The sequence below is a fragment of the Dermacentor andersoni genome, chromosome 1, assembly GCF_023375885.2.
Source record: "Dermacentor andersoni chromosome 1, qqDerAnde1_hic_scaffold, whole genome shotgun sequence".
In the NCBI taxonomy this organism is placed as follows: Eukaryota; Metazoa; Arthropoda; class Arachnida; order Ixodida; family Ixodidae; genus Dermacentor; species Dermacentor andersoni.
In genome coordinates this window covers 5,954,284-5,982,266 of record NC_092814.1, presented here as the reverse complement: position 1 = coordinate 5,982,266, position 27,983 = coordinate 5,954,284, and the positions used below count along the sequence as shown (strand labels likewise).

The following is a 27,983-nucleotide window of genomic DNA, read 5'->3' as shown; positions in this document are numbered from 1 at the left end:
GTACCTATGGAGTTGGCCAGACTGTTCGGTGGCAACAGTACATGAGATAAGTACGCCACTGTGATAGGATAAGAACAGGCTGTTCGCGAAGTTAGCCTGCATAAGTTATGGGTGGGTATTGGTGTTTGAGAGCCTTCGGTTTAATTCTGCGTAAACCTTTACTCTTGTGCAGCGCGATGGTAGGATTTGGTCGAACTCAAGAGGAACGTGAACCCTCAATTTGGCGGCACGAAATTTTGGGGCAAAATTTGGGGATTCCCAGTTGAGTGACTTGCACTTAAATTTTGATAGGAGGCCTGGTGGGTTAACAGCTGATTCCGGGCGTTTGCACGCTAAGTGGTATTGTGTTGCCGGGTCGACTCTTCTTTGCCAGTTGTGAGATGGTTGAAGGCATTCCAAGTGCGCAGGGGTTCCAGAGAGCAAAGCCGTCATCTTGCTCGCCAGCCATTCTCTTCCTGCCCAGAGGTTGCCAGGACTGGACAGTCGAGATTTTCCGGGCCATGGAGGCGCTGTTAAGAACGGCCAGCTGCAGTGCATGTTTGCCAGCCAGTTACGCCCGCGGTGGTGACCTCATCTTGGAACGCCGCCGCCAACCTCTAGCCTCGTCGCCGTTGCGAGTGAAGGAGTTCGACGAAGCAGGCTCTGTGCTGAAACCGCCACCCGGGACGGAGCAGAGTTCTACGAAGCCCCTCTGACGTCGGCTCCGGACCATTACACCTGTGTGTGTGTGCAACACGAGTATGTGGGCCCGCTCCTCCATAAGGGCGGGTCATCTACGCTGACGTCGAACAGTGACGTCGAACGATGACTGGACTAACGTTTCCGTCCACTTGGAATCAACGGGGGGGGGGGGGGGGGGGCAAGTGCTTATAAACAGCGATTGTCGGCTGCTAGTGAGTGCTCGTTGTCCTGCTCGAGATGTACTAGTGAGCTGCGTGCTCGTTGTCGTGCTCGAGATGTACTAGTGAGCTGTGTGCTCGTAAGCTGTTTGGTGTATGCGTCGTCTCGCGTGCACCATTTGGGAGTCACGCTAGACTGTCGATGTATGTCTTGTCTAAGATGTACATAATGTAAATAAATCCTGTTCAGCGATTTCCTCCCTACGACCTTCATCTCCTTCAAATGGTGGCAGCGGCGAGATCGTCCGACAACTCTGACAGTAGGCATAGGATGCAATCAGCTCGCATAAGACGGGACTGTAGGGAGAGGCATTTGTTTTGCAGTGAACAAAAGTAGGTTTGTGGGGCTGACAGTAGAGATTCGTGAAGGAGCGGGGACGCCTCAGCTGCTGGCACACTAATCAAGATGACAATTGGCTCTGAAAAAGAGAATCCCAGTAATGAACAATGAAGCAACGTAGTCCCGACACATTGTTTTATCATTCATACTACACTAAGGGTTTCCACAGTTAAGGGCACTTAGTACCAATAGTGCAACGAGAATTTTTCTTGTAAATAATGGTTTATATGCGGTTGATTCATTCCAACAATGCACTTTTTTTTTTTGCAGCAATCCATTCTGCTCCTGGAGGCACACAACCGCCTGGTGGCAGTAGGCGAGCGCCAGGCACGTACTCTTGAGAACCTGGCAGAGGTCCAGAGGGCTGCACTGCAACAGTAGTATCGGTGCCCTCACTGCTCTCCAGTCGAGCCCCCAGAAGACACCTTATAAAGGAGCTTTCAGTTTATGAATTTCTTTATTATTCAAGAGCATGAATAAAATTACTGCAGTAAACATTGTGCTGTGCATATTAGGACACTTCTAACATGCACTTGGTGCCTTTTCAAAATGGGCAAACACAACCTGTGCCACTCTTAGACCATGTATATGAAAAATACACTAATGCAGCATACACGTCATTGTGCTGTTCTTTCTATGTGCAAGAATACAGTGCATGTTGATTAGCCACAAGATGAATAGTGTGTGTAATTCACAATGAAAACACAAGAAACAGCAGGAGCTTAATAATTCTATCACCTATAGACTGTGCATACGAATGCAACTCTCCCCGATTCAAACGTGCCATTACATGCATGTTCTATACCACATATTCTTTAACAATGTCAAGTATTTGCATGTACTAATTTTCACACAGCTTAAGCCCTTGCATAGCTCATTTGTGATGTATCCATTTCATAGGTCAAAAAATTGTACACTTTGTCCTCTTGTGTTGTATGAAAAGCGGCATCCTCTGCAGTCAGATACCACTTCAGAAAACAGGAGAGGTGACCAAACGCCCAGGTGACCAAAGCGCAGCAGCCTACTGCCTCCACGTCTAAAGAAATAATAGTCCCTCTCCAATGAGCGGGTATTAGTGCGTCCGGCGGCACGACGTCCGTCTAGAGTGCATGGCCATTGGTCCAGGCTTGTGTTCACCTGCCTTTGAAGTGCAGATTCTGCGGCCTCCTAAAGTTGTATCTGACTATAGAATCACGTAATGCCTTGCACTGGTTGCATAGACTTTAGCAACTTGATAGCACACAATGATCAGAAACAGAAATCTATAAAGCATCCAAGCAAAGCTGGCTGGCCACACTTCCATTAAGAGGTGCTGTAAAAAGGTCTCGCCAAATATTCCAATGACGTCCTTGAAAAAGAGGCGCTGTTTAGCAATTCTTTAGAATCAAAAACAGATTACAGTGAATGTTGTATACCACGTGAAAACAAAGTGAGCTTGCTTATCTGCACAGCATGTAATGGAAGCTTGTGTTTCACATATGAAACAAACTGCTCTGTCCAGTACAATTGTTGAGTCCGGTGTGGCACCTATTATGTCAACTCTGTGAATATACATATTACACTTGTCAAAGGCCGTTCATTTCACCATTATTTTCATATGACGGTTCCGTCAATCATTGCTTGTATTACATGAGCAGGTGGATGTGAAAGCAAAGTTTTGCTTGCAAACCTTCAGACTTTCATAATTGTATGGCAAGGCACTGACATGTTGCCGAATAGCTCAAACTTCCGCGGTCCTGAACCAAAGAAGCCCAATGCTCTTTTGAAGTTGGATCGCGCAACAATTCGACGGAACACAAAGAAGAGTAACACACACAGCAGAGCGTTCTGCTGTGTGTATTTCTCTTCTTTGTGTCACGTCGAATTGTTGTGCAATTCAACTTCAAGTTTCTATACCAATACAAACTCCTCAATCTCACCAATGCTCCTGTAATTAGGCCACAATGGTGCACATCTTTTAAATTTCCCAACACAAACTAACTCTGTAAAAAAATCACAAGCCTTAAATTTTGCAGCACAGGTGTATGCAGGTGTCATATTCTTTACCACTAAATTCACGGGAATCAAAGGGGCAAGCATTAACCAGCCTTACTGCTGCCGTTACCATCATCATCATGACACCAATGGAAAGACAGTGCCATGTTTCAGTAAAGGGAGTGTCGGAGGGAAAGGCGTGACAGCGAGGCCTACAATAAAAATAGCAGTTACAAGACATGTTCAATGCCAAAATATGCTGCATGTCGCACATCCTACTTTGGCATTCCGGCAAGCTTTTACACGTTTGAGCATAACACATTTTCTGTAATCATTGCTCTAAAGCTGTACAACAGGTCTATTCGCTCTGCAATTTTTATTTTTATTATGGCGGGTTAAAGACCCACTTTTCATGGCATCTGCACCAGATTTCTCCCGATACGTAATTTTTCCCTTGGTGGTTCACCACATCTTCACGCACACCGAGTTCTGCAGAGCATTGGATCTGCATTGTTCTACTGCTGAAGAATTAGAGCCCCATTATGTGACGAAAATATACGATTTTTCATTCCAGAATAACGCCGACCCCTCCCAATTACACTGAACCTCTGGCACATGCATGAACGGTTAACAGAGCAAACACTCTGAAGTATTTTTTTCATGCAAGCCAGCACACTGAGACTCTCAATGCATTTTCATTTCGCCACAAGTGCATAGGCACAACCGCCTTGGCGTAACATCCGCATCTTGCACTGCAACGAATTGTGCAATGCCTCGCTGTTTCACATTGCGGCCGATAAATGACGCATGACCAAAATTCAGCATTATGCATACTAAGTAACTTCACCAATGAAGAACCGCACGTTCTTTATGGCATTAGCATTCATACGGTACTTCACACAGTTTGTGATATTCATTTATCCTATTATATTTAATTAACTTCTTTCCCAAGAATGTGAGCCATTTGGAAGACACCATGACAGACAAGTAGAACAATCGACAGAAAGTCAGCAACCAGCGAAAAAGTCAGTATCATAGGCAGCCGTATGTGAGATTCCGGTAACATAAAATTTAAGTCGGCTACACGGAAGTGACAAATTTGGCAATATGGCGTGTCTAGACATTGCTTCAATGACAATCACAGTAACGCTGACATTGAAGGCGCCTTAACTCCTACGTACGTTCCGTCGACACACCCGACTACGTTCGTAATGTTCCTGCGAAGTAGGAAGCCTTCTTTTATATACGCCCGCTTAGCCGCAGTCTTCGGGAAAGCCAGCCACCGCTTACGCACTGCCGCATGGATAAGCGCGTCAGAGACATCACTGACACAGCGGCTCAAAGCAGTTTGATGATGTCCAATGTAACGCTCGGCGCCGACGCTTCCCTGAAAACTCCCAGTCCCGTAGAAACGGAGAACGCAGAGGACTTGCTCTTCGACGTTGAGCGAATGAAGCCCAACACGCTGTCTCCGCAGACGAGAGTCTTCGCCTAGCTCGTCACACAGCCAGCGCACTGATGTCTTCGACAGGCGAAAATGACAATGAAAGTCTACGTCGGTCATGTACGTGAACGCGTCCAGACGGTCATAATGACGGTTGCTGCCGCTGGATGCAATGACACAGGCTGCTGCTGCTGCCGCCGCCATGTTCCCGAGTTGAACTCGGAGGGTGTTTCGCGATGTACGAGTTTAGCACGAGTTCGCCTGTCAATAAAAACCAGAGGTCACGCCCCGCGCGAGGAATGTAACTCTTGTGCGCGCACCCACCACGGTTGGGCCACGCCCAACTTATTTTTTGGCAACAGCTTTGCGGTGCCGAGCTGAGAGGCATCAACAATCTTCACCACCGACATAAAACACGCACAACGCACTGTCATCGTTGATGTACTGCGCACTACTATCAAAAACAAAGCGTTGACTGTCGCTGGCTTATGCACACATCTTTTGGGGCTGAGATGGCCCCACAACACGGTTTCATTGCCGGCATTGTGGTGACGTAGCGCACAGCAAATAATTATCGGCGCGTCACTTTAGCTGCTTGCAAGGCGCCGATGCGCTGAGGGGGACGACGATGCTGAGGAGTGCGTATCGCAGCAGTCGTTTGAGATGGCTGCTCTGTCATCGGTGATGTATCGGAGCCACAGCGTCGTAAACACGATCAGCGTCAGAGAATCGCTCGCTCTTCAAAACCCAGTGCAATCGCACTTCTTCATCACAAGCACTGCGCTCTCAACAGGTCCAACACCTTCGTGCGTTCGAAGTCTCATTTCATAACTGCACACAATAGCCCTCACCTGCCAAAATGCGATTGCTGCGGTGTCGTTACGATATCCATCTACGTTCGCTGCTGGCTCCAGCAGAGGTAACCCGCAAGCACCTCGGAGTGCACAACACACTCAAATACTGTGTACATGCGCTCAGAGGCACCATCACTGCGCAAGCAATAACAAGCGATGAAATGTGTCGCTGGGAAGCACGCACTTCTACGCAAGGCATCGCAGAGGCTTCGCGCACAAAAATAAACTTGTACATTTTCACTGAACTACGTCACTACGGGCCCCTAAATATAGCACGGAGTCGTCGCCATCGCCCAGCGCCTCGTGTAGCGGGTCACCGACCTCTAATCCCACGAGGTCAGATCGCTCGTCGTCGCCTACATCATTGCCTGCCTCACCGCTGACTCGCGTTGACAACGAAACTACGACCGCGGCCGCGACGGAAAGCAGCCCACCGCCATCGCTCGAAGCTCCGCAACATGGCGAACAACAAGCGAAGGACCACCGCCGGCGCCATGACAGCCAACCGGCGTCACCTTTCCCAGCCCTCCACGTGGCAGCGGTTGCCGAGCATTCGCAGAACGGGCCAGCTCCCCAAGCAAGCGCCGACAAGTCGAACGGGGAACAACAAAAGCCCCCACTGGCCAAGCCATCCACTCGTCCGCGCCCGAGCGAGCGAGAGAGAGAAGGCCAGTCTCCCTCTCCAATGACTCATGCCGGGGCCGCACCTGCGACAAGCTCTCAAGGTACGAGCAACGACGGCACTGAAGTGAAAAAGGCAACGGGGAAAAAAGGAATGCCCTCCTCAACCGACCCAGCTAGCTCGGCGCGCCTGCGCCCCAGCTGTGTTTTCGGGCCGCTCCAGCCGCTCGCTCCGCAAAGCAGCCAGCAGCCGCCCCACACCGAGCCTGAACGTCGCCCAGTACTCATGTCCGTCTCGGATTCAACCGAGCAGGCAACTCAACACAGCGCTAATCCCCCCTCACTACACAAGAGGGCCGGGAAAAGGAGGGCGCGCTACAGGCCTCTCGAGATGATCACACATACACCCTCGGTCGACGGCCCAGCTCCAGGAGTACGCGCTGACACAGTCCTGTTTCGTCCCCAAGGGAAGAAAGGCAACTTCCTGAGACTGACGCAAGAAGCGATCGCCGCACAGCTCTCAGCTATTCAGGGAGCACACCGCGTGCGGGTAAACTTTCGACGCAATGTTGTCGCCGTAGACGCGCTCCTGGGGGCAGAACTGTCACATCTCCTACAAGTCCGCACCGTCGGCGATGTGCCAGGGAGGGCGAAAGCTCTCACAAAAAACACCTGCTCAGGCACCATCTTCGGTGTCGACCGCTCGTTCGACGCGGACACAATAAGAGATCACCTTGAAGCCCCCGTGACCGTCCTCTTATGCGAACGCAGGGGCGACAACATAGCGGTGCGATTCGCGGGCAACGCCGTTCCGGCCGAAGTGCTCCTCTTCAAGCAGCGTCGCACGGTTCGTCCCAGACTCCCGCGGCCACTCTAGTGCGATCGATGCGGCTTGTTTGGTCACGCCGGCGCAACATGTTCGCGCGATGCCCGCTGCCTCCGTTGCGGAGAGTCTCACGCCACCGCCGACTGCACCGCTCAGAGGCCGCGCTGCATTAACTGCAGCGGGAATCACGCAGCCTCAGAGCCGCGCTGCCCCAATTGGCAAATGGAGAGGAAGGCTGCCGTGCTGTTGTCACTGTCGCCAGAGCCTCTCACGCGACAGCAGGCGATCGCTAAAGCTCGCGCCTCATCAGACGCCATCCGACGGAAGCAAGGAGCAGCCACCCGTCCTTCCGCGATCGTACAACCTGGGTTGTCATTCAGAGACGCGCTCAGCGGTCGCGGCGCCCAGCCGGCGGAGCAAGCGCAGACGCAACAGCCCACTACCTCCGCCGCTTGCGATCCAAAGGATGCAGTTATTGCAGCCCTCGCAGCCGCACTGCGCGTCCTCATAGAGACAGCAGCGATGGACGACACCACTCGACAAATGTGCGCCGCGGCCCTTAAAGCCCAGCTTGGCAGCGTCGGCAGCTAATTTACAGCGTCGTTCACGTTCGTCTTTCAACTGATTGCAGATGCTAACATCGCCGATACGCCCGTGAAGAAATTCGCCTTGGTGGAACCATCGTTCAATCTTCTGGTGATCGGCAACGGTCATCTGTGACGTCATTCCGAGAAGCGACTGTGCCGCCAGGGGACATCACTATATCAACAGGAACAAGAGGCCGGCATCCTTCACTTGGCAGCGACGGCAGCTAATTTACAGCGTCGCTCACGTTCGTCTTTCAACTGATTGCAGATGCTAACATCGCCGATACGCCCGTGAAGAAATTCGCCTTGGTGGAACCATCGTTCAATCTTCTGGTGATCGGCAACGGTCATCTGTGACGTCATTCCGAGAAGCGACTGTGCCGCCAGGGGACATCACTATATCAACAGGAACAAGAGGCCGGCATCCTTCACTTGGCAGCGGCGGCAGCTAATTTACAGCGTCGCTCACGTTCGTCTTTCAACTGATTGCAGGTTGGTGTCACAACCCTATTCCGTAAAGCCGAGGTCTATTTTCTGAAGAGTGCTCTCGCTGCTGCCGCTGCCATCTTGCATTTGTTAGTCTATGCGTTCAAAATATCCGTGTTATTCTGTTCTTTTTTTTTTGCGTATGCTTGTTGCTGCCAAGGGAACTGTTGTTGATCGCGCATACATCATGTTACGCTGCTGCGCGTGCCGACAGCTTATTGCTGACGGCTGTCCTTCGATACGCTGCTCTGAGTGTGATTTTGTCTTTAATCTTGGACCCTGTAGTGGCGTTTCGGAGGATACACACAAATCGAAACGAGGAAACGCACATAAATCCTGGAAGTGTGAGTCATGCAAGGGTGGCAGCAAATCCCATATTGCAGGTGAAGAACAGCCGTCCGATCGAGAGCTAATCACTCGGCTTCTTGCAATGGAAAGTAAGATTGACTCTCTCCTGGCCTTGTCTGCCAAGCTTGAGCCTCTTGAATCATCCGTCCAACTACTCTCTGATAAGTTTGACGACTTTCAAACACGCCATCTCGGCCAAGAAAAGTTAACCAAAGAAGTTACGAAGCGAGTTGAACAGCTAGAGAAGGGGGAAGGGGCCAGCGAAATTGCAAAGCTCAATCTGGATATACATAATCTAGAGTGGCGCAGTCGTCGTCTGAACATCGAATTTCACGGCGTCGCGGAGTCTGATGACGAAGATTTGATGAAGAAGGCTAACGATATAGGTTCGACACTGGAGCTTAAGCCACTGTGCTCGAGCGACATAACAGCCATTCACAGGCTTCCTACTAAGCCGGGTAAAACACGGGGCGTAATCGTTAGCTTCGCAAAATCAGTAATTCGCGACGCTTGGCTGGAAAAGAGGAAGGCGTTACGAGACGCTAATACCAACATGTTTATCTGCGAAAATCTGACTCGTTTCTCTCGCACTCTTCTGGCAAGTGCAAAATGCTGGGCGAAGGAATCTGGCTACGCGTTCGTTTGGCACGCGAATGGAAAAGTACTTGTAAGAAAAAGGACCGGCGCACGTGCAGTTGTTGTCCGTGATAAGGACGATCTTGCAAACCTGAAATCATAGCATAGTTCTCCGCTATACTTACATGAAAGCGCCACTCCATTCATGTCAAATATCGCTTATCATACTGTGCAGCTGAAGGATGAGCAAAAGCTTTCATTATTTCATTTGAACTGCCAAAGCTTGCGAAATAAATTTGATGAGGTTACCTTATTTTTATCGAGCCTAAACCATGAATTTGATTTCATTTGCTTTAGTGAGACATGGTTCACACCGGATGACTGTTTTTTACTACCTGGATATGACTGTGTGTCAGCCTGTCGTTCATTGAAGCGTGGAGGTGGCGTCGCCCTGTATGTCCGTTCGGATCTGCCGTACCAAATTCCAGCAAATTATAATATTGTGAACGAAAATTTTGAGTGTGTTTTTATTCACTGCTATAACATAATTCTTGCTGTCGTGTACCGACCGCCATCTGTGTGTATAAGTGAATTTATGCAGTTTGCAGAAGGAGTATTTGTGCGTAGTATTGAAATCAACCGTGAATGTGTTTTTGTCGGCGACTTTAATATAGATGCTTCTGAAAATAATGCTACCTTTCTACCATTCCAGAGAACTTTTCGAATCCTATGGTTGTACAAATGTAATTAACGAGCCTACCCGTGTCACCTCAAGTACTGAAACGATATTAGACCTCTGCATTACAAGCTTTTGCCCTGATGAAGTGGTCAGGTGTAATCACTTGTGACCTTACCGATCATTTACCAATTTATATACCATCGAAACAAAAGCTTACATTAGTAAAAGAAACACTGGTTAGAGACTACTCGGAACAAAACATGTTAAGGTTTAATGAACTCATGGAACAACAGAAATGGGATGGTGTCATAAAGAAAATGATCCCAATGTTGCTTATAATGTCTTTCTGAAGTGTTTTACTTCTGCCTACAATGCCTCCTTTCCGCTAAAAGCTCCTAAAAAACAAGAAAACCTTGGATATCACATGAATTATACACCAGAATTAAACAAAGGCAGAGACTTTTCCAGAAGTTTTTAGACACGAGATGTGAATGTGATCTTCAAATATTTAAGAAAATGCGGAACAAATTAAGTGCTGATATCAAAAAAGCAAAACGAGAATTCTACATGAGAAAATTTTCTGGAATTGTGGGAAATTCTCGTCTTGTATGGAAAGCGATCCGGGATATTATAGGAAAGACAAGTTCGCCAAAACGTGTTTTGTATGAAAGTGAGTCCATGAGTGACATCGAGGTCGCAAACTTGTTTAACGAACACTTTATTAATGTGGGTGCTTCGGCAGATGACCGCGCCAAAATGTCTTGTGAACATTTTGTGAAAACACAGTCTCAAAATACTATATTTATGTCACCCACCGATCAATATGAGATAACTGATGTCATATTGGCTTTGAAAAACGATTGCGCCGCTGGAGCTGACGATATTAAAGCTAGACCGCTGAAAGCTGTCGCGCTGATGGTAAGCATCCCGCTTATTCACATTCTCAACCTTATTCTTTCAACCGCAGTGTTCCCAGACGCAATGAAGCTAGCCCGTGTGGTCGTAATACATAAAGGTGGTTCGGTTAAAGACAAGAACAATTACAGACCAATATCAGTGCTTCCTATCTTTGCTAAGATAGCGGAGAACATAATACATAAAAGACTTTCTGGCTTTCTGACAGCAAACAATATAATAGTAAGCGAACAATTCGGGTTTAGAAAAAAATAAGTCGTCTGAAAGTGCACTTCTTGAAATAAAGGAGCACATACTAGACAATATCGAAAGGAAAATAGTTACCCTGGGAATATTTCTAGATTTTAGAAAGGCTTTTGACTGTGTTCAACACGATGTGCTCCTAAAGAAATTGCCATCGTATGGAATACGCGGCAAAGCTTGGTCTTTGATAAAAAGCTACTTAACTTCGAGAGCTCAATTCACATGCATAAATGGCGTAAATTCGGACTTAAAATTTGTAAAATTTGGCGTACCACAGGGATCATTACTAGGACCAACGTTATTTTTTATTATACATTAACGATATTGTAAACATTAGCAAAAATACAAAGTTAATTTTATACGCAGACGATACGAATGTATTCTTCACAGGTGCTCATGTAAGAGAGGTATTTCATCGAGCTAACGAATGGCTATCAGGTCTGGATTTGTGGCTTCAATCTAACAGATTTCAATTAAACATCAGCAAAACGAAATACTTACTCTTCCGGCCTCGAGGACACCACCCGACTGTAAACTTGGATTTAAACTTTCAAAACGTTACCATCGAACAATCTGTATCAGTTAGATTTTTGGGGGTGACATTTCAAGAAAACCTCTCATGGACGCCTCACGTTGACAAGCTCCGAAGTGAGCTAGGGCGAGCTGTTGGAATCTTAAATAAAGTTAGATATTATATCCCGTCTGCGGTGAAAAGGCAGATATACTACGCGCTATTTCATTCCCGGTTATGTTACTGTTTCTTAGTACGGTCAACAACGACTAAGACCAACCTAGACGGTCTTTTCTGCTTGCAAAAGCGAGCGGTGCGTGCAATCGGAAATTTAGAACTTTCTGAAGACACTACACCCTTTTTTAAATCAAATAAAATACTGCCTATTCATAAATTGTATAAATACAAATTGGCCCTGGAAATATTGCATCAGCACCAAACAACACCTATCCAAACCAAATATCAAGTGAAACCTGGTCCGTACTGCCTACGAAAGAACTTAATACCCAGGCCACGTTCTCGTACAAAATTTGGCGATCAAAAACTAAGCTTTATAATACCAGACCTTCTCAACGAATATCCGGAAATTGCTGAAGCACTCGTTACAGCTACCTCAGTGCACATTTTCAGAAAAATGCTCAAAAATGTTTTCCTTAACACAGACTAAAAATCGTGCCGGACTGATCCCAGTTGGTTTCCGCTTACTCTGTGTCTTGGCTTTTCATTGTGAAAGTCCGATATATTTTCTGTACCCGGACGATTGTTTCGACATACCTGTACAATGTATCTGATTGTATGTGTATTTATGTTATTGATGTAAAAAAAAAGAGAGAACACTTATTGATGTTTCAGTTCTACCGTGTTCCAAATTGAGCCTATTGTAGTCAATATTTTTTGTAATTATTCTATGTTCTTGTGTGACTGCTGCTGCCAAGGGTGGCGAGGCCCAGTCAGGCACGTTCAGTGCCTTTTGTCGCGTCCCCCAAGGCATTTCTGTAAGGAATGTCTTGAATAAATGAATGAATAAAGAAAGAAAGCCCTGCCCCAGCATGGATAGGCGATCTCCGAAACGTCGGCCGCGCATCCTCCAGTGGAATGTCCGCTCGTTGCGCCGCCGTCACGCTGAACTCGCCGAGCACCTCTCACTACACGAATACGACGTGCTTGCGCTACAAGAAACTTACGCGCGTCCCGGCGAGTTTAACCTCCCCGGATTTGTAGCCTATCACAGTGCCACCGAATGCCAGTCGCAGACCTGCAGCACGACTCATTGCTGCGACCCGCTGCATTCGCCTGGACGGTCGCGCGCATCTCTGTATGTTCGCGCATGTCTCGCACAAGCCGACGTAAATGTCACCGACATCGTGACCAGTGGCATCGAGTGTGTGGCCGTGACTGTGCGTGTGGGGGGTGTCGACACTTGTGTCGCCAGTGTTTATGTTCGGCCCGTGCGTCGGTGGGACAGTTCGTTCGTGGTTGCGCTTGTCGCTCGCATCGGGGGTGACTGTGTGGTGTTGGGTGACTTCAACAGTCACCACATAACATGGGGGTGCCAGCACACCGAGCCGCGAGGTAGGGACTTGCTCAACTCCATCCTCTCTACGGGCCTCCTACTTCTCAACACCGGAAGTCCCACATTCGTGCGCCGGGGCGCACGGAAGAGCGCCATCGACTTGTTGCTTGTGAGCGAGGGTTGCCACTACGAGTGGCGACGCAGCCCCGACACTCAGGGCACCGATCATTACCCGATCTCCTTCGAGCCGCACGCTGCAGCCCATGGACGGCGGCGCTCCTACCGTGTCACCGACTGGACACAGTTTAGGAAACTGTGCCACGCCCACTACTGCGAACACAGATCTCCTGACTCACGTGACACGTTGTGTCGACGCCGCCACGAGATGCTGTTCTGTGCCTGCGGGAACGCCGGTGCCCGACATCAACCTGCTTAACCTTCGAGCTGTCCGGTGCCGCGCTGAACATCGAGCCATCAAGAGCGACAGGAAAGAGGATTGGACTCTTTATAATCGCTTTGATGCGGCGTGCCGCCGTCATGCCAGGCAGCGGCGCAACCAGAGCTGGAGCAGTTTGTGTGTGTCGCTCGACGATACGCGCAACAGATCGCGCCCGTGGCGCATTCTCGGCGCTGTCCTTCGACCAAAGATCCCTCGCTGTCCTGCACTTTCCATAGCGGTCGCACAGGGCTTGAGCGCCGAGCAGCTCGCGGACGCGTTCGCCGCCACCTTTGCACCGCCTCCGCCGTTGCTTTCGCCGGATGGCCCAGTTCTAGAGCTTCCCGAGCTTCCTGAGCACAACAAAGCCGCTCTCCTCGCGCCGCTGCGCTACTTCCCGACGAACGGAATTCTGCAGCAGGCGAAGGCGCTGTGCACGGAGGACTTCACCTTGAGCGAGCTGCGCATCGTGCTCAACGCTCGGAGGCGACGTTCTGCGCCAGGCGCGGATGGAATCACCTACCAGACGCTGCGAAACATCGACGACGAGCAGCTCCCATCGCTGTTGGAGGTGTACAACCGCGTCTGGCGCACCGGCGTCGTCCCTCCCGAGTGGAAAGAAGCAACCGTGGTACCTCTCCTCAAGAGTGGCAAACCGCGAAGCAGCGTGAGCTCCTACCGCCCGGTTTCACTCACGTCTGTCGCCGGTAAGATACTCGAAGCCATGGCACTTCGTCGTCTGGAGTGGATTGCAGCGGAACTCGACGCATTCGCTCCCGAGCAGAGCGGCTTCCGCCGGCTGCGCGCAACGGCTGACGCCCTAGCCGAGGTTGTCGCAACGCTCGAGCAGGCGGTGGGCCGTCGCGAGGCAGGCTACCTCGTCCTGCTTGATGTACAGGGCGCCTTCGATGGGTTGCCGCATTCTACGATCTTCAGTGCGCTGCACGAGCTCGGCATCACCGACCGGCTACTCGACTACGTGCGAGCCTTCTTGTCTGATCGCACGCTTCGGGTGCGGGTTGGAGGTGCGCTCAGCCGGCCGCGCAGTGTGTTTTCTGGTGTTCCGCAGGGCAGTGTTTTGAGCCCCTTTTTGTTTAATCTTGCCCTCGCGCGACTTCCGGACTACACCCCAAAAGCGATACCGCACGAAGTACGGGTGGCCATCTACGCTGACGACATCGCCCTCTTTGCGACTGGCCCTACTGCAGTCGGCTATCAGGTGCGTGCATCCGTCCAGACTGCGATCGACGCGGTGGACCAGTACATTGGAAGCATCGGCCTCCAGCTGTCGGTGACCAAAACAGAGGCACTGCTGGTGCACCCACGAGGCACGCGAGCACGTGCCGAAGCGCCACCGCTGACTCTGCTCCGTTGCCCTCTCCCGTGGTGCAAGAGCGTCCGTTACCTCGGCCTGCAGATCGACTGCCGCGTCAACTTCAATGCGGCCGTCTCCCACATCTGCAAGCAATCAAGGAAAGTCGCCAGCGCCGCGCGCTCTCTTCTCGCGCGTGGACACGGATGCACGGCCCAACTCGCACTGCGCGTGTACAACTCTGTGGCCACATCGAGGGCACTCTGCGCCCTCCCCACCACCAACGCTCGAGCGGCGAATTGGAATGCTGTGGACATGGCGCACCGTACTGCGGTGCGAGAACTATACGGCCTCCCTCGCTCCTCCCAAGTAGGGGCGACACTCACGGAAGTGGGCAACTGGCCGCCATCCCTTCGTGCACGAAAGCAGGCGCTCCACCACATTGAGCGCCTGCAGTGCTCACCACAGGGCCAGCGGCTCGTCTGCAGACTCCACTCCTTGCCGAACTCGGGTATGGGCCAGCGCGCCACCGAGTTCTCAAAGCTCATCGGGTCGTCGCCACAGTTCGTCTCCCTGCCGTACTCCAGTCTGCTCGACGTGAACATCGCGGTGCCTGGCGTCGCATCAAAGCGCCGAACGGCGGCGTGCGCCATGAGACAGCAGACCGCCTCCCTACTGCACGAACGACTGGCAGGACGACTACTCGTCTAGACAGATGGCTCGGTGACGCCGGACGGGTTCAGTGCTGCGGGTTCGCTGCTTCGGCTTGCACGGCACCGGGCATCTCGGAAACGCGCCAGTGCCGACTGCGCTTTGCCGCGTCGTCGACAGTGGCCGAACTTGCCGTCATCGATCTCGCTGCCGACCTCCTTTTGGAACATCCGAACATTGTGTCAGCGGCCATTCTTACTGACTCTCGTGCGGCGCTTTGCATGCTGGCCAGGGACTACGCCGGAGTGCCCCTTGTTGTTCGAGTTGGCTGCAATTTGCGACACATCGTCAATCAAGGCTGCGACCTGGTGCTCCAATGGATACCCGCACACATCGGATTGCCAGGCAACGAGGAGGCAGACTCCCTCGCCAAGGCGGCGCACGGTGAGCGCTTTCCCCTCACCCACTCGGTGATGAGCTTCGACGCGGCCAAGACAGCGGTTCTGCGCAGCCTCACTGCACAACACCCCAATCGGCGCGTCGCGGCGGGAACGCACCCGCGCCTGCTCCCGCGTGCGGGCCTCGCTCGGCCTGACTGCGCCTTCCTTCTCAGCCTGAGCATCGGCTGCTACAAAACAGCGGCGCGCACACACTGACTCACGGGAACAGGCAGCCCCGTGTGCGGTAGCTGCGACGGCGTGGAGACACTGGAGCATCTTCTGCGTCACTGCCCGGCCTTCGGGACCGAGAGGGAGGCTCTGTACGCCTCCTACCGCCGATGCGGCTTGCCATCCACCACTCTGCAGTGCCTACTCTTCCCCAATGCTCACAGTTCCATCACCAAGCGTGCATTTTCGGCATTGATCGAATTCTGTGAAGCAACACACCTCAGAGCGCGGCTGTAGGCCCCGCAAACGCTTAGCTACATTGTCCTTTCTTTTTTTACTATTCCGGTCTCTCTCTCCTTTTTACTTCCGGTCTCTATCTCCTTCATCTTTTTCTCCCCATACCTCTTCCCCGGGCAGTGCTGTTGAGGTGTCCTCCTGTGAGAGACAGTTACGGCACTGCACTTATCTCTTCCATTTCTCTTTAAAAATCACTTCACACAAAGCGGGGGCCTTAATAGCCTAGTGAATCGCCAGCGATGAACAGCCGTTCCGCGGCACTGCGTTTTTATTCCCCTAATAGAGAAAGAGTGGTCATGACCATTGTCATGACTGACTTTATTGAGAATTAAAGCCTCTTATACTTCGTAAAGTAGCGACACTCTCCTCCTCCGCCTTCACTCCTCCTCGTTTCTCCTCTTTCACGTTCTGTCGGCGACTGTGGCGCCACCTACACTGCTCGAGCGTAGCAACGGCGCCAACATGCGCTCCTCGCCACTCCGTAGACACTTCTCGAGCAAAAATGGTGCTGATGCACGGCGCGAGTGCCCACGTGATGCTATTAGGCCAATAGCGACACGGCGTCTGCCTCGGCCAGAGCGTGCGAGGTGGAGGCGGCATTCTTCAAAGCGTGGCACATGGAGTAAGGAAACTGAGGAGAGGCCCTACCCCCTCCGCGCGCTAGGAGAAAAGTGTGGAGGAAATGACGTAGTAGGTTTTCCTCTTTTTCGCTGATTTTTTATTTCTTTGCCGTGGCGGCCACGCCTTTCGCGCCACAATGGCGGCTTTGTTTTGGTTCTGTGCGCTCACACGTGTTGCTCCGTAGGTTTCGTACCGTGGCAAAGGCGCCGTGCGGGCAGGTTCACGTTGGTCTGCGTGTTTTCTTGCGCTGTGTTAGCTGGACCGTGCTCTCCCGGATTTTGCTGTGGCCAGGTGGGACTCGAGGAACTAAAGTTCGTGAAATGAACGCGCATGCAACGCTGTACGCAATGTACCGCACCACGGCAATGGCAACGGACGAAGTAATATCCGCGGGAAATATTGCCTTCTTTGGCGGAATCATGCTAACGTGCTAACGATTGTTTAATATTGCTGCGGAGCGCGCGCGTCCGAGCAGAACGGTTGCGCGCAGCGCGGCGTGGTTTCGCGAAAAATGTAAACAAGAGAGGAGAGCGGGCCCGATAGATGGAGCAACGCCACGAGCAACGCCAACTTCCGGCTTCACTTTAGCTTCACAAAGAGTGACGACAGGGCCTCTCCTGAGTTTCCTTCCTCCGTGGCGTGGCACTACTTTACGAAGTTTAAGGGGCTTTATTGAGAATAGCACTGCAGCGCCCCTAGGAGACTTCTCACCGTATGAACTCCCTCGTGCCACGGCCGCCTCGATCACGCGCGCACGGCGGGGCTTGCTCCGGCCGTCCCATTCAGCGCGCACCCCATTGCAGAGGTGTAATCGAAGAAGTTCCCTCGCGCGCCGCGGAGAGGCGCTGTTCTCCCACCCCTGCCGACGGCGCAGCGGCATGGCACATGCTTGGAGAGCGAATACATCGGAGAGTGCACGTGTACAATCTGGCGTCAGCTTCGCTCTAAAATGTGTTGACAGCCAGAGGAAACCGCCAGGAAATCAAGGTACGTTTCTGTATATCTTCAAATCAGGTTTGCACAGTGCACGTTGTTTCTTGTAGCATAATACGATCGAGACTTTCCTGTCACTCCTTAGGTTAATTCTGACGCTCGACTATTTCGAATTCGATTCTATTCACTGCCTGCAAACTTTCGGCAATAGCATGGGAACATCATTCGCTCCTAAGTATGCGAGCATTTTGATGGGACAGCTTGGACCTGCTAAAATCCTACCCTTTAGAGCCCCACACCTAGCAGCGTTACATTGACGATATATTTATAATATCGGAACACCGCTCAAGCGCATTAACCAACTTAGCCATTTCAATCGCTTTCACCTGCGTATTAAATTTACTGCTCACCACTCTACTAAGCAAACTAACTTCCTCGACACAACGGCCTACAGAGAAAACGTAAGAAAGTGAGAACAATACTTTACCAGAAACCTGCGGATAGCCAGCAATCATCAGCCGAAATGCCGACAGCGAAATGAATGGCGTGATGGCAATAACTTTGCACAAGCAAAACACATAGAAGGCGTGTTGCAACTATGCAGATAATGAAAACCAAAACTGCAAATACACGTCAGCAATTAATTTGCTTAAAATGAGATTGTTTTAGAAGGGAAACAAATATGACGTTTTTTCTTGTACTTCTGCGAAGGGGGTGAATTAGGGCAGCAAAATTATGTGAATGGTAGTGTGCCGAAATAAAATGGCTGCAAAAATAATTGAGCACACACCAACATCTTTATCTCGATTGTGTAAGCCAGTGTGGCCGTCATTAAAGAGCTGCAATTAAGCACTTTGTGTTGGGGGTCTTCACCTGCTGTCCTCGAAGCCTTGCAATCATCTTCTGATACTTGGAATTTTGCCCTTGAGTATGCGTGATGACTTCTTTGGCTGTGCAGTGTATTTTGAGGAAATGGTGGAGATTCCCGCAATACGTAGAAAGACAGACAGAAGGTAAGCAATACTGGAGGCTTCAAAGCTATTGAATGTAGACGCTACGTTCCTTCGTATAAGCAATATTGGAGCCTGCAAAGCTTTATAATAAAGATGCTGCGTTGATTCATGCAATGCGTATTTTATTTTATTTTTTTTGGTTAGGGAAGCACTGTTATAAAGGCTAAGAAACAAGGAACTTTCTACGGTAACGACTTCATGCACAATTAAAACATGAAAACACGTATTTTCAGCCCAACACAGAACAGCTAACAACGCTCGAGCGCACATAGCCTGCTGCAGAGGTTGGGAGAGAGCGCATTATTGCCATACTGCAAATATTGCACGTGTGCCGCTTTAGAAATAACTACGTTTCTTTTGCAGAAGTAGAGCCCCAGACTTTTTCAGCAGTGGCCGCGCGTATCATAAAGCTCTCTGCCCCGAACAGCATGTGTTCATAGACCACATTTCTTAACGAACCATTTTATTTCATTTTCCAACTTCGTCATTGTATCGAACGTGCATCGCAGCTCGGACGCTGCCGCATCGCTGTTTTAGCTAGCATCACCGCTCATTGCTGTGCATAAAAAAAGAATACGAAATGAAAGTCAGCGTAGCAAATGGGCAGCAGCTGTTCATGGCTGCAAGGCCGCTGTCACTCGTTCATGTGGCTAACAGTGACATAACGAAAAGTCGTTAACAACGCGCAAAAAAATTGCTGTGGCCTTACCATGAAACGGTGAAGAAGCAGACGCTGGCAAAAGAAGCCAACAACAATGCTCAGGTGCATTTTACAGAAAGAGCCCGGCGGAGCGGTGTGACAAGGCTTCGCACATGCTGGGTCGTGCCCAGTGGTCATGCCGCCTATCAAGCTGCTAGCCGCAGCTGCAGCCACAGCCACATTTTTCTTGATGTGCTCTGCCACCTAGTGGAATCGGTGAAGCTCCATAGCTCGGCCAGTGGCAGAGGTAATTGGCGCCATCTCTGTAATGCGCAAACGCGAAAATCCGTTTCCTTTGCATGGCCTCATAGATCGTCGCGCGCAAGCGCGCCGATCCAGGTGGCCTAGCCCTTCCCGTCCGAACTCCTCTCCGATCGCCCTCCCTCGATACTACCCTCGCAACTGCCTCCCTTTCGACTGTCTCCGCGCGCACGCCGTGCGGCCCCGCCGGCCCGGAGCAGGCTCATCCCGCTGCATGACGTTTCATGTTTCGTTATCTGCTGTTATCGCGAAGCGTGCGCTGCTGTGCGTTGACCGGCGTGGCTAGTTTCGTCAGTTTCGTGGTCCTCGGTAGCTGTGTGCTCGTTCCCCGCGATGTTTCACCCGTTTCACGACTCGTACCACTCGTGCATCGTGCAGTGGTGCACAAATACCTCAATAACAAGCCCTGCAAGGCTGTTCCGGGTGCCTAAAGACAACAGGTGAGCGCTCAGACCCAAGGTCATCAGAAGGCGCATGTACACGAACACAGCCCTGTCCATTTTTGTGCTCCATGAGGCTCCGGTCGTCGTGGCTCCTTGATTTTGCTACACTTGCCTCTTCCTGGTAGAGAAAGCTGACAAATAGATGTTCCTCCTCATTGTCACCTGGTCTGTGACTTGTGTCTCATTCTCAAGTCTCATTCTGCAACTTCAGTAACTTGCCTAGCTTTCCCTACCGCCCTCACTGCTTTTTCTGTGTGTCACGTTCTACAAACGTACTAACAGCTGAAAAATTACTGTTAGTGTTTGTGCACTATCTCAGTAACCACCGATGGGAAAACCGCGCGAACAACCTTCATGTGTAGGCATGATACGCTCTTTTTTTTCTTCTGGAAAGCATGAGCATTGCAAGTGTCCTACATGCAGATTTTTGTAGTTCGTGTTTATTATACACAGGAGAGCCCAGTAGGTACGACTTGGTGCCTTAAGTGACGTAATTTTATTGCTAAGCATTGCATTCGGGTCGAAAGAAAAGTCGTGTTGTTGGCTTATTTTACCTGGTCTTTGATGAGGAATAAACCTTTCTACGAATGTTTTGTATATGCTGCTGCAAAAGCCGACTACCTTCTGTTCCCCTTGCCACCGTTACTCAAGTTGTGGCCAAGTGCAAAGTAATGTGATAATGTGTGTTTCAGTTTTAATACAATGTTATTTTTTTCTGCCATGTTTTTTCAATTTGTTCAGCAGTAATCAACATGTCACGCATTTCTTATACTTTCGTGTAGATTTATAAGTAAGCTCTTTCTCTTGGTATGGCTCTCAATCAAACAATGTTAACATTTTATTCTATTTTTAGGTATGTTGAGTCTAATTGTTTTTGCCATTACCAGTGAGTTTTCCCTTTTTATAGTTGTCGTGACTATGTCATACATGTCCAGTTTTGTGCAATATCTTAGTGCATATATCAGAAGCTCGTCTACATTTCGGTCTTGAGGACGTTATATAAAAATCTTGTTTTTTTATGTGTGTGTACATGAAACGGCCTTCACGTTCTCTAGCGCTTTCTTTTGTTATTTCACCGTCTGTGAACTTCTGTGTTTAGTACTCTTGTATATGTCATGCACCTTTCACCATTGCTCATTTTTTGAGCGTGAGTCACACCACATTATAAGAAAAATCTGTTTTCGGGAATGAAGTCAATAAAGCGAGACCAAAAGATCTGTTGTGTTGGAAGTGGAATGTTTTTTTATGTCCCGGCACATGCTGGTATAAGTATGGGCAAGACTGCGTGCCTGCCAACGCATAGCCCACGGCACACCACACGCCAGCTCGCAAGCCATGCCAATGCGCTGCGTAGCGCGCGCATTGCTTGCGAGCTGGCGCGTGGCGCGCCGTAACAAGCGCGCTGTAAAAAAAGACGCGCCGCTTACAGGCAAAAACAAAAAAAAAGTTAGCGGCGCGCGCGGAATGGGGGAAAGGGCGAAAGGGAGTGGAGCGGGTCGGCATAATAAAAACAAAAAGGAAAAAAGAACGTTTGAGAGAGGAGGTGCGGCGCGGCTACTGTTGCCATGACAACGTAAACAATCATGTGCGCCGCCATTTCGCTTCTGCGTCGCCCATTGGTTAGGGCCGTAACTGAAGCGGCCCTTGGCGCCAGCGTCGCAAGAGCGTCTGCTCGAAAACGGCCAATGGGAGCCATGCGGAGTGTCCCCCCCTGGCTCAGCCGCGAAACGGCTCGAGTGTCCCGCTCCTGTCGTTTACTATGTTACTCTATGGCCGAAGCTATAGAGACCGGCCGCGCATCTGAGCGTTGGCCTGTTCGATCACCCGTCTGCCTGTTTTTAACGTGAGAGCGTTAAGGAGCTCGTGTCGCAGAAAAGCCGGTGTCGTCGGTGTCGGCGCCGCGGCGTTGGCCGTGAGCGAAAAATCCCGGCAGGCAGTTCATAAATAAAAACAACTTGCAACATGGGCTGCGTGGGAATCGAACCAGGGTCTCCGGAGTGTGAGGTGGAGACGCTACCAGTTCGATGCTTCAAAGCGGTACAAAAGCGCCTCTAGTGAATGCGGTGTTGTCTTAGAAACGTGCCGTAGAAAGTTATACTGCGGTATATATATATATATCGGTAATTATGAGCTTGTAACTTACAGAAGTTGCAGTGACACGAGTAGCGAAGTACGTTTCCGCTACATTTCTTCTGCGCTTTCCGCACGCGCAGAGCCATCTTGCGGCAAACACAGAAGACCCCCTCCTCTCAATGTACGGCGCTGCCCCGACAGGTGGCGCGCCACGCGCGCATTGGGGCTGTGCGGGGACTGGTGCGAGGCGCATCGCGGCCCCGACTCCCTCTCCCCTGGCAACGCTTCGCCGTGCTCTCTCGGGTGGCAGAGTCAAGCGTCCTTCCTTTCTTTAGATCACTATCTATATATCTCTCTGCCCGTGCCGATCACGACGTTTGGCTGGCGTAGATCGTTTCCCCCTCCGAGACACCGAGTTCCTTGGTTCGTTCCGCTTGCTGAGGCGCACGTTTCGTTGCCGCGCCGAACGCTGCGTTGCTCGACGCTCACCGCGTGATTGGTGGGTGCAAAGTGCGATGCGGGGTGCCTCGTAAGTGATCGCTGCGCCGTAGCGCATTGTCTTACACCCCTTGGCGGGTCGACTGGAACGCTGTCGCGTTTCACTCTTGAAGGCGAAGCTTAAGCGTCCTCCAATTTTTTCTATCTTTGGATGTAGCGTGGTTTGGTAGGCTCCCGGCGAATTCTCGCATTCCTTCCGAACTGCGACATGGCACCACTGCACTATTGGACTACGGCAAGGTGAGAAACTTTGTTCGACAGTCTGCGGCGCACTTGAAGCAATTAAGCTTACCGCACGGCACCTAGGCTAGACTAGTGACGCAGTTAACGAAAAACAGCGTGGCTTTCGTGGCGCCCTTAATTTGAATTAATGAATCGTACTGGAAGATGTTTGCGACGCTTTCTATGAGTCCCAGTATTATTTTAACTTATTTCGGTAGTTTTTGGGCATGGTTGGCCCACAGGCTGCTTTGAGGCATTTTTCATGTACTGACTTTTACTGCGACAACTTCATGGCGCTTTCTCTGACCCCCAATATTATTGTAAATAAATGAGTCGCTTCTTGGGGTACTTCTCAAGCGCAGTGGGCGCGCCTGGCGCTGTGACGCGGTTAGCGAAAAGCAGCTCGCCACGGTGCGCAGTTTCGCTCTTTAATGCGCCGACAAGTTCATGGCGCTTTCTCTGACGCCTAACATTGCTAAAAATTATTTTAGGTGCTTTTTTTTGTTACTTACGAGGCACCCTCGCCAGGTCTGTCCTGACGCTGCGAAGAGCAGCTCGGCCGTGGTGACAGTTAGTTTGGCGCGCACTGAATCTCACTGCGACAAGTTTGTGACAAGTTTATGGCCCCGCAACAATTTAAGTCTTCTTTCGTTACTCACGCTTGTCGAAAATGCGACTAGCAATTGCCAAGAGTGATCACACGGGAGCGTGTGGCTTGCGCCGGCAGAACAAACAACAGATAACGCCAAGGAGCTCAAACGCCAGAAACTTGTAACTCGAAAATTCTGTCTTTTGAACAACTGAAGACAGGCTTTGCACCCACGCATTTGTCTTAAGTACGAGTAGAAGGAAAACTGCGAGTCTCCAGCATGGTCTCGTTGAGCGCCTGTGTTGTGGCCACCTCTGTGTATTCGTAGCGTACTATTGCGTCAGTTGTAGCCAAGTTCTGGAAACGCGTAGCAGCCAGTGTATTCGTGCTGATAAAGTGCAGGAAATAAGGCCCGGGAAGAGGGGAATGCTTGGAAATAGAATGTTTTCATGGTATGTACGGTATTGTTTGGGATGAGTCGTGTATTTTCTACACCGTGTATGTAAAAGCGAACTGCTTTTGTTTGTAATGCCACCCATTCACCACTTTCGCACGCTTCACCTCTACACGCATTATTATTGCATGTTAATACCAAAATGACACGTGCTTGCAATTTAATTTTTTCAGCTGACGTCGTCTGGTGGAGCTTCTTACGGGAACTATTACTGCTTATCTGGTGCCACAACGTTGGATAAATGCGCAAAAATCCCGCAACGAGCATTTATATAGAATAAAATAAACATTTCCTCATTTCACAAAGCGTCTTGCTTCTTTATGAAATTGTACGTGGCACATACTCGATGGAGGCTTGTAAGAGCGTTCGTGACGCGTACCACCTAGCATACAAAACGCCGCGCGCAGAAAGCCGAAAGTGTGGTTCAGGTATTAACGCCGACGGCTTAGTGCGCTACAGTCAATCGGGCCGTTGGGCACTATGGGAGTGTCCGCTCTTGTTCAATAGTTTCTGTATAGTACAAGCATTCAAGTCTGATAAACCAGTCCCTTGATCCGTAGTTCAGATTCCGATGAAAGCGACTTAGCGCCGAGCCATCGTTGTTGAATGTACTTGTTTTCAACGCAAGCTCGCCTGATGAGTTGTATTTGTGATTCTCCATTTTCGAAATGCCTTGTTCTTCACATCAATAAAACTAGGAAACAACAGCGCCAACTAAGACAATCACTAGCGGGAGAACAACGCAGGACAAGCAGCAATAAAGGTACGAATGAATGAATCAATGAATAAATTGATTCATTTTTTGAGAAAAGGATCGTACCGAACATCAGTGGAAGCATGTCACAGCACATTGCGAAAGGGGTGGGGCACATAAACAGAAAAAAAGAAGATGCCAGGTGGCAGGCGAAGTCGCAATTAAGGGTCATGAGAACACGAGCAGGGGTTGGTGCAACCAGTTGACTACCAGCGTATATGTGTGATGTGGCGAGAAAACGATTGGAGTGACCACCATCCGTCCTTTGCAGTGGTATAGGTGCCCGCAGTTCATGGTAAGCAACATAGGCGGAAAGTTTTCATTTTCCCGGGAGGGGGGGGGGGGGGGGCTGGGGCCCTATCAGACTTCTTAACCTGATATATATATATATATATATATATATATATATATATATATATATCTACACGTGTACTTTATCGCGCGACCACGTTTCGCCGCCTGACAAAGGTTATCGCAAAGCGCGGGACGCGCCTGCATGTCTCCGAAGTTTCCGGAAAGTTATCGATGCTTCTATCCGCTGTCTGTTGTCGCCGAACCTTGTGTTATCTGATTTCATCGCCTGACGCGAATGGTGTAGAACATCGTGGAAGGCACGCGGGTCTCGACGAATAGTCTGGAACATTCGACGACTGCTGTATAAAAGCCGACGCGCTTGACCCGCTGATCATATTTTCCACGATCGCCGACCGTGTTCGCCGCTATCGTTGTGCTATCGTTGCCGCTATCGTTGTAAGTGTAGCCTGTTTTGTGGGTACAAGTTCCCCGAATAAAAGTTAGTTTTGTCGTTCACAGTATTGCTTCTGTGTTCTTCAACGTCACCACCACGTGACTATATATATATATATATATATATATATATGTGTGTGTGTGTGTGTGTGTGTGTGTGTGTGTGTGTGTGTGTGTGTGTGTGTGTGTGTGTGTGTGTGTGTGTGTGTGTGTATCTCATGCACTTGAACAAACAAAACTTCGGGTGACCTCGAAGAATTGTTCACTGAAGTGACGGCCTTAAGTGAGAATTTAAAAGATCTCATAGTAGGAGTCCAGGAAAAACACGGCGAAGGCGGGAAATGTAAATTCAAGGCGATGAGCAAAACTAGAACAAGGTGAAAGGACGAGCCAACGTTTCGACAAGATACATAGATATATTATGGGATTTTACGTGCCAAAACCACTTTCTAATTATGAGGCACGCCGTAGTGAAGGACTCCGGAAATTTCGACCACCTGGGGTTCTTTAACGTGCACCTAAATCTAAGTACACGGGTGTTTTCGCATTTCGCCCCAATCGAAATGCGGCCGCCGTGGCCGGGATCCGATCCCGCGACCTTGCGCTCAGCAGCCCAACACCATAGCCACTGAGCAACCACGTCGGGTAACGTTTCGACAAGTGGACTTTTATTCTTCAAGGCGACATATTTTGCTTTCCTCGCCAAAGTATATATAGGTGGGGTTCTTCTAAAGGGGAGAGGGCGTGAGGCAGGTGGGTGCGGCAACGGGCGAAGGTGTGTTAGCGGTGAGGGTGTGGAATTGAGAGTAAAGGAGTGTTGTGCACAAGGCCAGGGACACGGCCGTGTCTGAATCACGTGTCAAGGCCCGTGTGTCAGCCGGCGTGCAAAGCAGCCCTCTATTACTTGTTTCGCTGGTGGTCGTGGGCTATCGTGTCTGCGAAAGAGATGATGGAAGGAGCCAAAGAAACTGGTGCTTGTGAAAAAAAAATGAAAGAATAGAAAATACTGAAATGGAATAAATAAATAGATAAAAGGGAAAGAACTAACATATCAGCATAGTGCTAAATGCCATGCTGCATGATACAAGTTTGAAGTTGGGATTGCTGTAATACAATATCAATTAGTGCTATTTGTGACACCATACACGACACACCACAGCTCGCTCGCAACCTGTCCTGTAGTAAACATCTGAAGGAAATCTAAAAATAACTGAATCCTGCGTCGTTCAAAGTCACCAGTGTGGAAGCTACGCCGACCTTACGCTGACGCAAAGCTCCTAATTAATTACTTCGGTCTGTATAATCTACATGAAAATTCCCCCGTGTATGTGAATTAATTTGTGTATTTCTGCCTCCTGTTTATGATACTTTAGCATGCGCCATGCGAACAAGTCGGTAGTACTATGCAGCCTATCACCATGGGGTAGGAATAAATGGGCTGTGCCTAAAGGCTTTGCAAACTGGTTCATTGAAGCGAACTGGTTTTCCCGAACCACTAGGATTTTATATTTCTTCAAAGCGGAACTGAACTAGGACAAAATGTGAGCTTGTTGAACCGGATCTCGATCCGAATCGGTGTTTTGGTTGGACATGCTATGGCCTGAAGCGCTCTTCAATTAGCGTCATATGATATTACGCGGTAAATAACACAGCTAGACATCAACATAACACTTAATAATTGACCGACCTTCAAGCCAGGTAGTTACGATAAATCAAAAGTAGAAAACATTGGAGTCAAAACCGTGTTCAACGCTCGTGGAAATCTTTTCGCGGACTGTGCAGGTGTTGCCGATGTCTGTCTGATGCCACTGCTTGCGCTACGCCTGGAAAGCAGACAACTCGGCTCGTACGGTGCCGTGTACGCTGTCGTGGAGACGGCGGTCAGCCTCGCGTACTGCTTTGGTATGTATTATTGCAATGGCAATTTTGTGGATACTTCCGGAGAATTTCGGCCTGCGGCGTCGACGTTAGGTTACGTACGAAGTACGAGTGCGACGCACCTCGCGTGCTTTGGATGCCAAGGAAAGCGTTTGAGGGTGAGAAGGATGGTGGTTTGATGCGCGCCGTCTTTCCGCGTGGCCAGTCCTTCAATGGCTTTCTGGCCACAAAACTCCGCCCGCAGTTTCATACAGGGACAAAAGCCGCCGCTAGGGTCGTTGCTGCTGGTTCTTCCGGGCGCACCGCACTCGGCGCCTGCACCGCTTCGAAGCAATTGTTTGATCAAACAATTCTACGATCACTCATATTTTGCCTTACATACAATATGGTTATTGAATGTGCACGTGAAAAAGTTACTTTCGCTAACCTTTGCACGATAGCAAGGCTACGATGGAGGCAGTCATGCCGAGCAGCAGTGTGTATCGTGGCAGCGCAGTTGCTCAGGCAGGGGAGCATGAGATAATTTAAGAACAGCTCGTTTGCTTGGCTTGTGACACTGTGCAAGCCTACACTCTAAAATTTTTTAACACCCTTAAGGGTGTAAATATCTTGTTCCATGGGTGACACCCTTTTGGGTGTATTGTTACACCCCAAGCAGAGGGGCGTAAATTACCACC

General features: G+C 50.0%; 1 protein-coding gene across 1 annotated transcript in view; it reads left to right on the top strand.

The window, feature by feature from the left end:
- The window catches only part of LOC129380402 (synaptic vesicular amine transporter-like), a 1,298,997-nt gene that overhangs the window by 1,050,806 nt on the left and 220,208 nt on the right, over nucleotides 1-27,983 (top strand). Inside the window, exon 14 of the mRNA XM_072286030.1 lies at nucleotides 27,211-27,330. Within this exon, the coding sequence (XP_072142131.1) occupies nucleotides 27,211-27,330 (120 nt within the window). The remainder of the gene's footprint in view (nucleotides 1-27,210; nucleotides 27,331-27,983) is intronic.